At 46.5% G+C, this 10,163-nt stretch overlaps 1 protein-coding gene across 1 annotated transcript; it reads right to left on the bottom strand.

The window, feature by feature from the left end:
• Positions 1–8,734: 8,734 nt before the first annotated feature.
• On the bottom strand, positions 8,735–9,774 carry LOC103118764 (olfactory receptor 6M1-like). Its single transcript, XM_007528974.2, has one exon. It carries the CDS (start codon positions 9,680–9,682, stop codon positions 8,735–8,737), a length of 948 nt encoding a protein of 315 aa, XP_007529036.2. The 5' UTR covers positions 9,683–9,774.
• Between the last annotated feature and the right edge of the window lie 389 nt (positions 9,775–10,163).

Here is a 10,163-nt window from a genome sequence, read left to right as displayed (position 1 = left end):
CAAAATTCCATCTCCTGGCAAGTCAAAGGTATTATTGTTTAAAACACATTTAACTCCCCTCCCCACTTTATTGGGGGGTTAATGATTTACAGCACGATTGTCTACACATGGGCATGATTTCCTAGCTCTGTGTAATAATTAAAGGCAAAATAGTTTTGTTGTCCTAAGATGCCCCTGCCAAGCCCCTCTCTTCCATTCCTTCCCTTGTTTTGATGCAGTAACCCCCTCCCATACCCCTTGTCTGATTTTCTTCCTGTGTTCATCTTTTCTGACTCCATCTTCCGAGATCCACCTACATGAGAGGTCATCCAGTATTCATCCCTTTCTTCCTGACTCATCCCACCCAATACTGTTCCTTCAGGTCCCAGTAAAAGTGAGGCAAATACTGGCCTTGGTTCAACAATATTGGTCATATCATGTGATCCATTTTGCCCTCTCTTTTCCAGAGGTGGGGGAAAGAGACCACAGCATCAGAGTTTCCTTCTGTGGCCTGGCAGTGGTGCATCTGGTTGAGTGCACATGTTACTCTGGACAAGGACCCCGTGTCAAGCCCCTGGTCCCCACCTCCAGGGGAAGCTTCATGAATGGAGAAGCAGGGCTACGGCTTTCTTTTTTTTTTTTTTTTTTGTTGTTGTTTTTTGGGGGGGTCATAAGCAATGATGCAGGTCTGCAGGTGTCTATTCCTCTTTTTCTTTTTAAAGAATATTTTATTAGAATAGAGACAAATTTAGAGGGGAGGTAGGGAGAGAGACACCTGTAGCCCTGCTTCACCACTTGTGAAGCTTTCCCCTTGCAGGTAGGGGACCAGGGACTTGAACCTGGGTCCTTGCACACTGTAATGTATGTACTCAACCAGGTGCATCACTGTCTGCCCCCCCTTCTGCTTCTCTATCTCTCTGTATCTTTTTTTTTTTTTTTTTGCCACCAGGATTATTGCTGGGGCTCAGTGCTGGCTCTATGAATCTGCTACTTCTGGTGGCCATTTTTTCCATTTCACTGGATAGGACAGAGAGGTAAGTCTCTTCCTTTGCTTTCTTGCTCGCTCTCTCCTGGGACCACCATGTGACCATAAAGCTTGTGAGTCCTTTTCTCTCTTTCTCTAACATGTTTTGGTTTCTGTAAAAGTTCAATTTATCTGAATAATCATTTTCTTTTATCAGTTCATTGTTAAGATGACTACATGATGAACTCTCAGAATGGGGACAGAGGCTCCTTAACCCTTTAACAGAAGGACCATCCAGAAATGGGAGTGGTTATAGGTGTGGCTTGAGTGGAAGTATCCGCAGTGGGAACAAATAGGATGTCTTCTCTTCTTAGTTCCCTGGCAGCCATTTCCTTTTGTTCACAACAAACTGAGTAGTCAGCTGGCTAAGTGTGCACTCTAGGTCCCTACCAGTAAGGTTACCAGTAACCAGAGGGGCAAAAGTTGCTATGAAATTCTCCACTCAATTCTTAAAACTGGGCTGTAATGTAAACTCTGTCTTTAGCAATGATGGTCTGTTAATCTTGTCTTAGAACAGAAAATAAGAGCTTCTTTGGCCAGAGGAAAAACTGGGAAAAAGAAAAGAAATATAATATTATCCAAATGAAATTGTAAAAATAAGATGAAAAAATTTAAAATACAAACCTCAGTAATTAAATTATTAGGAATGAATTTAAAATGCTATAGAACAGTGTGCCAGTAAATCTTAAAACCTGCAGCATGAACTGAGTCTGAAGAGAAAAGAAACATTTTCTAATATGGTGAACAAACATAGCATCTGAGGCCATGTGGTTGGTAGTCATGGTAACTGTAAATCAACATGGCACCCAGAAACCAAGCACATGATTGAAGGTCAAAACCAAGATGGCACCCATGACCTCAAGGAGCAGAGGTGGGACCATGGCCATGTGATTAAAAATACAATTGAAGGGGGTCGGGCGGTGGCGCAGTGGGTTAAGCGCATGTGGCGCAAAGCGCAGGGACCGGAGTAAGGATCCCGGTTTGAGCCCCCGGCTCCCCACCTGCAGGGGAGTCGCTTCACAGGCGGTGAAGCAGGTCTGCAGGTGTCTATCTTTCTCTCCCCCTTCTCTGTCTTCCCCTTCTCTCTCCATTTCTCTCTGTCCTATCCAACAACGAATTGCATCAACAAGGGCAATAATAATAACCACAACGAAGCTACAACAAGGGCAACAAAAGGGGGGAAAAATGGCCTCCAGGAGCGGTGGATTCATGGTGCAGGCACCGAGCCCAGCAATAACCCTGGAGGAGGAAAAAGAAAAAAAAAAAATACAATTGAAGATCAGAAACGAAAACACAAGTAGAATCTGAAATGGAATTGGTGTATCGCACCAAAGTAAAAGACTCTGGGGTGGGTGGGTGGGGAGAATACATGTCCATGAAGGAAACATAGTGGGGGTTGTATGTTGTATTGTTAAATGGGAAACTGGGGAATGTTATGCATGTACAAACTATTGTATTTACTGTTGAATGTAAAACATTAATTCCCCAATAAAGAAATAAATTAAAAAAAATACAATTGAAGGGAGTTGGGCGGTAGCGCAGCGGTTAAGCGCACATGGGGCAAAGCGCAAGGACCAGAGTAAGGATCCTGGTTTGAGCCCCCAGCTCCCCACCTGCAGGGGAATTGCTTCACAGCCGGTGAAGCAGGTCCGCAGGTATCAAAAAAAAAAAAAAAAACAATTGAAAAAGGAGAAAACAGAAAAACACAGGACTTACATGGTAAAGTAAGACTTAGGTGTTTAGCCACAAGGAAAAATGGAGTTAAAGATCATGGTCTTAGAGGTTAGAATACCCAGGAAAAGGTTATAAGCCTTGAAAGGAAGAGGAGGCCCAGCCAGAAATTAAAGTAGAAAAAAAAAAAAAAAAGCAAAAAAACACTGCTTCTGTGACCAGGCAGGGGTTTAGGAAGCCCCACTCTCTTCGCTGGTACCTGAAGGCTGAGAGCTGTAGTTAACAGGCAGAAAAGTTTCAGATTTTCTCCAGGACCATCAGCTACTTGCCTTTCTGTGGAGACGTGGAAGTATTTGTAACTGAAATCTCCTACAAAAAGGCCTTTTAACTAAGTGAGCTAAAGAGGAAGCTGAGAGATAGAGGTGTCCTGGCCAATTTTTTTAAAAGTCCAGCCTGCCTCCCATGTAGGCCTTCTCTCTCTCCTGCTGGGAACCGGCTATGCTGAACTGAAAAAAGAAAATGAAGCGACTCCCCTGCAGGTGGGGAGTCGGGGGCTCGAACCGGGATCCTTACATTGGTCCTTGGGCTTGGTGCCATTTGTGCTTAACCTGATGCGCTACCACCCAACCCCCACCTCTTTTATTTGCTAGGATAGAGAGAAATTGAAAGGAGATGGAAAGTTACAGAGGGAGAGGGCGGGGCATTGCAGCACCCAGTTAAGTGCACATCATAGGAACCAAGTGTGGAGGGAGAGAAGGACCACCCAGAAATGAGAGTGGCTACAGGTGTGGCTCCAGAGGTGTAGGTGGGGTTTTCAGTTTATAACCCAGAAACAGGGCTTTCACTCTCTCTTTGGTCCAAACAGCAATATGTAAGTCTTCCTCTACTCTCTCACTCTCTCTCCTAGGACCATGTGACCATCTAGCTAATTTTTCCCAAAGACTTAAGTCTGCCAGACTGTTGGAAAATCCAGCCCTATATTCCTCTTTGAATATTTTAATATATCACAGCTTCAGCATTGTTACCATCTATCTTGTGCATTACAAAGGAGGGGGTGTCACCATTGAAAGGATGTTGAAAGATGGGGCTAGAAAGCATAATGGTTATGCAAAGAGAGTCTCAAGCCTGAGGCTCCAAATTCCCAGCTTCAATCTCCCACACTACCATAAACCAGAGTTGAGCAGGGCTCTGGTTAAAATAAATAAATAAAAAATAAATAAAATGTTCCACTCAGTTTCTTCTCAGAGCACTTCTCATAAATCGATGGCTTCAAGAACAAAAGAAATTGCTTAGGGCATTTAATCACTTAATTTAAAAATGAGTCACTGCTTAAGATGCAGAAATTTCCACAGAGGCCCAACTCCTGGGAGATGAAGGCAGCAATACCACAGGCGTGCTATGGTGCCACTAGGCTCTCTAACCCATTCCAATTTGCACACAAATGTCAGCATATTTAAATGCACCGGCCATACACTTGCATATATTGGCTACGTGCTTATGACCAAATAGATGCCGGTTCCCCCACAGTCTGGACGTAGAAGGTGCCTGCGTTTAATATGGCGTAAAGCGAAGCAGCTGCACACCATTCATTTCCATTTCTCCAGCGCCCTCGGAACCCCCAGGTAACACCCATTCGCGGTGCGCACGAGGGCGGCCGCAAAGCAAGCCTGGCACATTCGTTGGCTTCCTGGGCCATGTCGTAAACCGGAAGCGCTCTTCTGAACTTCCGTGACCGGAGTCACGTGTTGGTAGTGGGCTTAAAGAGACCCGTCGTCGTCGTCGTCGGACACGGCGAGAGTCGCGGAGAGCTTCCCAGGGGTTGGAGCGGAGCGGAGCCCGAGTCTCTTGGAGCAGGAGCCCGGGCGCCCTGCAGGTAGGGTCACCCTGACCGTGGGCTCCGGGTTGGGACCAGCACTGCTGTGCTCGGTGTTAGAGGCAGTAACTCTAGAATAGTTAGAAGTATAGTTGCTTTTTGAGTTTGAGTTTTAAGAAGAGTTTAAATATAGTTGCTTTTTGCCCTCCTGCCCAGGGAGGTGGAAAATTCCTTGCCCTTTTCCCCTCAACAGACCCTAAACAGTGAAGGCCATCAATTATTTTGAATGACCCTGCAGCGGACAGGCCCCCTCATGACCTCAGCATAGGAATACTGTTACCAGATAGTTAAAACAGATGGCCTGATAAAATTGCAAACAGATGGCCGGGTGGTCCCAACAGAGAAAAAGATGTGGTGACCCCCCACTTAAAACTAGCCCATGCTTTGCTCTGAATGGATCAGGCTTTTGCTAAGTTTGAAATGATTGGATACAGGCTGGTAAGGTGATGTGCTCCCCTCCCTGAGTGGAGTCTGAATTCCTATCAATTGTGTGGTTTGAGCCCTGTTCAGGGTCCAGCTTGGTAGACTAACACCAGTCACCATCTCGGCCCGGATTGCAATTGGTGAATAAACATCTTTTGCTTCCTTGCAGTGGATGGTGGTTTGATTTCGCTCTTTAACACTCGGTTCCGCAGCCGTCGCCGCCGCCGAGGCGGAGTGTGCGCCCGGGAAGCCCGCGCCAGGCTTTCTGCGTCCTGGAGAGCTGCAGATGCTGGCTGCGGCCCTTCCCTCTGCCTGCTCAGCCTGCCCCGTGTGTCGTGACGCAAGCGAGCCTCAGCTTTTAAAGATAAAAACAAAGGCTAACTTTTTTTTTGCCTCCAGGGTTATTGCTGGGGCCCAGTGCCTGCACCGCGAATCCATTGCTTTTGGAGAATGTGCTTTTTTTTTTTTTTTCTTTTCCCTTTTATTACCCTTGTTTTATCGTTGTTGTGGTTATTATTATTGCGGTCGACATTGTTGGATAGGGCAGAGAGAAATGGAGAGAGGAGGGGAAGACAGAGAGCGGGAGAGAAAGACAGACGCCTGCAGACCTGCCTCACCGCCTGTGAAGCGACTCCCCTGCAGGTGGGGAGCCGGGGGCTCGAACCGGGGTCCTCAAGCCGGTCCCTGCGCCATGTAGCTTAACCTGCTGCGCTACCGCCCGGCCCCCAGCACTGACTTCTTAGAAGCGGTGGGCGGCAGTTTGCCCCGCCTGCCGGCCCGCGCGGAGCTTTCTCCCGCTGTCACCCAGCGGGCCTTGGTCGGGGGCCTTAGAATCTGCTCCTTGTGTCCCAGAGTGGCAAGCCAAACAAGGTGCACTCTCTGCACACACACAGGGCCCCTGTGAAGCTGGTTGCTGAGAGTGACGGTGGGAAGTTGAAAGTCTGTACAAGGGCGGCACCATAGCGCTCGGGGCTCCGTCTCCTGTGGCCTGTGCCGGCCCGGGTCCACCGCAGAATAAGCAGTTTCCTGCCTGAGCCTTGGTGAGGTTTTTTTAAATTTTTTATTTAAGAAAGGATTAATTAACAAAACCATAGGGTAGGAGGGGTACAACTCCACACAATTCCCACCACCCAATCTCCATATCCCACCCCCTCCCCCGATAGCTTTCCCATTCTCTATCCCTCTGGGAGCATGGACCCAGGGTCATTGTGGGTTGCAGAAGAGAATTTTTTTTTTAAATCAGATTTTGGCTTATTTGTATTATTGGATAGAGACAGACAGAAATTGAGAGGTAAGGGGAACTAGAGAGGGAAAGAGACAAACACCGGCACCCCTTGCTTCACCACTTGTGAAGCTTTCCTCCTGCACGTGGGGACCAGGGGCTTGAACCTGGGTCCTTGTGCACTTTAATGTGTGCACTTAACCAAGTGCACCAGTTCAGCCCCTGCACCTGTCAGATGATCGGCGTGGACTCATGGCCAGTTCTACATGCCCCTGAATCATTATTGCATATATATATCATCATTATTATAATATATATCTCTCTCGAAGCAGTGGTCTCACAGTCTGGTATGCCCTGATCAGATGTGCCAGGCTGTGAGGGCGGGCAGGGAGAATTTTAGGTACTGGGAAATGTGTGTATCTTCCAGGTTAGTTTCTGCTTCCTCTCCAAAACTCCTCTCCAAAGTTGCCTGCTGTGGTGAGCTGAGACTGGGGCTCAGCGCTCTCATTCCTGCCGCTCACTAGTGGCGGAGGCTTAGGGTAATATAATTAACCTGTGAACCTCAGTTTTTTGCTTTTTAAGTGAAACCAACTTCTCAAGGCTGTTAAGAGATTAGCTGACATATATTTAGATGCACAAACTAAGATCTATGACTTACTTTACTGTTTTATTTTTTCTTTTACCAGAGCACTAATCAGCTCTGGCTTATGGTGATGTGAGGGTTTGAACCCAGGACTCCGGAACTTCAGGCATGAGGTCTCTTTGCATAACCATTACCCCTGCTTTTTTTTTTTGTGTGTGTAATGTTTTGTTATTCACTGCCAGACACAAAACTGGTCATCTTGTAATATCTGAAGAGATCTAAACTAGGGCTCGGGAGATAACCATGTGGTAGGGTCCACATCTTAGAATGAATGAAGCTCAGGGTTTGGCTCCAGCACCACCTGGGAGCACTTGGACAGCAGATGAAGCCCCACAGATGGCAGAGCAGTTTGTGTATCCTCCTCTGCCTCCTTCTCTAACTCGTCCTGCTCCTCCTCCCAATCATCCCCTTTTCTGCCTGTATATCTGGAATTAAATAGAAAATTACAAAAAATAACTTGTAAAATGTGCTCTCCCGGGGTTTGGGCAGTAGAGCAGAGGGTTAAGCGCACATGGCGCAAAGTGCAAGGCCCAGCCTAAGGATGAGCCCCTGGCTCCCCACCTGCAGAGGGTCCCTACTGTCTTTCTCTCCCCCTCTCTGTCTTCCCCTTCTCTCTCAAGTTCTCTGTCCTATCCAACAGCAACAACAGCTGCAACAATAACAATAACTACATCAAGGGCAACAAAATGGGAAAAATAGCCTCTGGAGCAGTGGATTCCTAGTGCAGGCACCACACCCCAGCAATAACCCTGGAGGCAAAAAGAAAAAAAAAAGGAAATAAGTGCTCTCCTGGCGTGGGGTGGTGGTACACCCAGTGAAGAGCCTATATTACCATGCACAAGGATCTGGGTTTGAACCTCCACTCCCCACCTTGAAGGCAAAAGCTTTAGGAGTGATGAAGTAGGTCTGCAGGTGTCTATCTCCCTTTTTTTTTCTTTTTAAAAAATTATATTTATTTATTTATTTTTATTATTATTATTTTGCCTTCAGGTTTATCGCTGGGCTCGGTGCCTGCACTACAAATACACTGCTCCTGGAGGTCATTTTCCCCATTTTTTTTGTTGCCCTTGTTGTTGTGCTTGCAGATGTTATTGTTGTCATTGCTGTTGTTGTTGTTGGATAGGACAGAGAGAAATCGAGAGAGGAGGGGAAGACAGAGAGGAGAGAAAGACAGACACCTGCAGACCTGCTTCACTCCTTGTGGAGCGACTCCCCTGCAGGTGGGGAGCTGGGGGCTTGAACCAGGATCCTTACGCCAGCCCTTGCGCTTTATGCCGTGTGCACTTAACCCGCTGTGCTCCCACCCAGCTCCCTATCTTTATTTATTTATTGGCTAGAGACAGCTGGAAATGAAGAGAGGAGATAGAGAGACACCTGCAACACTACTTCACCACTCGTAAAGCTTTCTCCCTGCAGGCGGGGACCAGTGCAGGCCTCAAGAACCAGCGATAACGGTGGCAACTAAAAAAAAGGTGTTTGCTTTCGGTCAGATATTTTGCATTACTTAGATTGTCTACGCCAAGTCTCCAGTAACAAAAAGAAGATGGAAAGGCACACACTATTTCTCTCACTTTGTAGATGAGATAACCAAGATTCAGATAGGTCACCGTCTGATAAAAAGGGTAGAGTCAGGCTTAAAATGGAATTTTTCTGACATCAGTATTTTTTATCAATCCATGGCATTCTGTGAGTAAGGTGGTCCAACAATAGAATTTCGCATGTTTTCTCTCTGGATGAGTCATCTCCTCTGGACCCTGACTATACTGCTTCACTTTTGATGTGGAGTGACTTCTTTTCATCTTGTCCATACTGATTTTATGGTCATCATAAAATGAAGCCTTTCACCACGTTGATTCAAGAGTTGGAGTTAACTTATCAGCAAATAAATGTCACTAAGTTTCATGCTCTCTTATGCAATAAGGACATAATCTTGATGATTGCTTCTCTCAAAACTTCCTTCACCTTTTCATTCCTCAAACTGTAAATAAAGGGGTTCAGCAGAGGTGTGACCATTGTGGTGAGGACAGCTGCCACCTTGTCAAAGTCCAGTGAGTGACTCTGACTGGGCCTCACATACATGAAGATGTTGCTGCCGTAGGCGATGGAGACCACGGTGATGTGAGACGCGCAGGTGGAGAAGGCTTTCTGGCGACCCTGGGCGGAGGGGATGCGCAGGATGGTGGAGATGATGTAGGTGTAGGACACTGTGGTGAGCACCAGGGATGTCAGGAGGACAAGGGAAGATAAGAGGAAGTTTATCATTTCAATGAAGTGAGTGTCGATGCAGGCCGCCTGCAGCAGAGGGGCAATGTCACAGAAGAAGTGATTGATTTCCTCGGAACAGAAAGGCAGCCTGGACACCACAATAGTCGGGCACAGCACCGAGAGGAAGGCCCCCACCCAGCAGCCCAGCACCAGCAGGAGGCAGACCCTGCTGCTCATGATGGTGGTGTAGCGCAGGGGGTTGCAGATGGCCACGTAGCGGTCGAAGGACATCACTGCCAGGAGGATGAACTCCACTGTCCCCAGGAAGAAAAAGAAATAGGTTTGGGTGATGCAGCCTGCAAATGAGATGATCTTCCTGACCTCTAAAAGACAGGCTAAGAGTTTTGGGGTAACTGAGGTAGTATATAAAATGTCCAAAATTGACAGATTACTGAGAAAAAAGTACATAGGAGTTTGAAGGCGATGATCAGCCCAAATCAAGGAAATGATGACAGTGTTTCCCGTGAGAGTAAGTGTGTAAATAAAGAAAAGGGTCACAAACAGGGAAATCTGAAGCTTACGGAGAACTGGGAATGCGGTCAGGATAAATTCAGTCACTCTGGTCTGATTCTGCATGTCCATACATAGAAGACTTACTGGGCAGCACAGCTATGAAAAAACAAAATAAAACAAAAACCAGAAGGATGAAGGCATGGAAATGAGTTGAAGTAGGTTTTTTTTTTTTTCCTTCCCTCTCTCAGCATCCATGATAGAATAGGCTAGTAAAAACTTTGTATGAAGAGTTAAATGTGATTTTTCCCCTACTTGTCTCTGACCCTAGTAAATGTTGAATCTTGAGTAAATTGTGTGACTTCTAACCTCAGTATTGTCTTATGTAATGTTTTGATTGAGATTCTGTCTGTAGTCTCATAAAGCTCTAGTCTATTATCGCTGGGGCTGGGTACCTGCATTATGAATCCATTGCTCCTGTAGCCAATTTTTGGATTTTTTTTTTTTTTATAGGACAGAAAGAAATTGAGAGGAGAGGGAAAGATAGAGGAAACAGAGAGATACCTGCAGATCTGCTTCACCACTTGTGAAGTGACGCCCCTGCAGGTGGGGA

Source organism: Erinaceus europaeus, chromosome 20 (genome assembly GCF_950295315.1).
Source record: "Erinaceus europaeus chromosome 20, mEriEur2.1, whole genome shotgun sequence".
Classification (NCBI taxonomy): domain Eukaryota; kingdom Metazoa; phylum Chordata; class Mammalia; order Eulipotyphla; family Erinaceidae; genus Erinaceus; species Erinaceus europaeus.
This window is presented reverse-complemented; position numbering and strand designations above follow the sequence as displayed.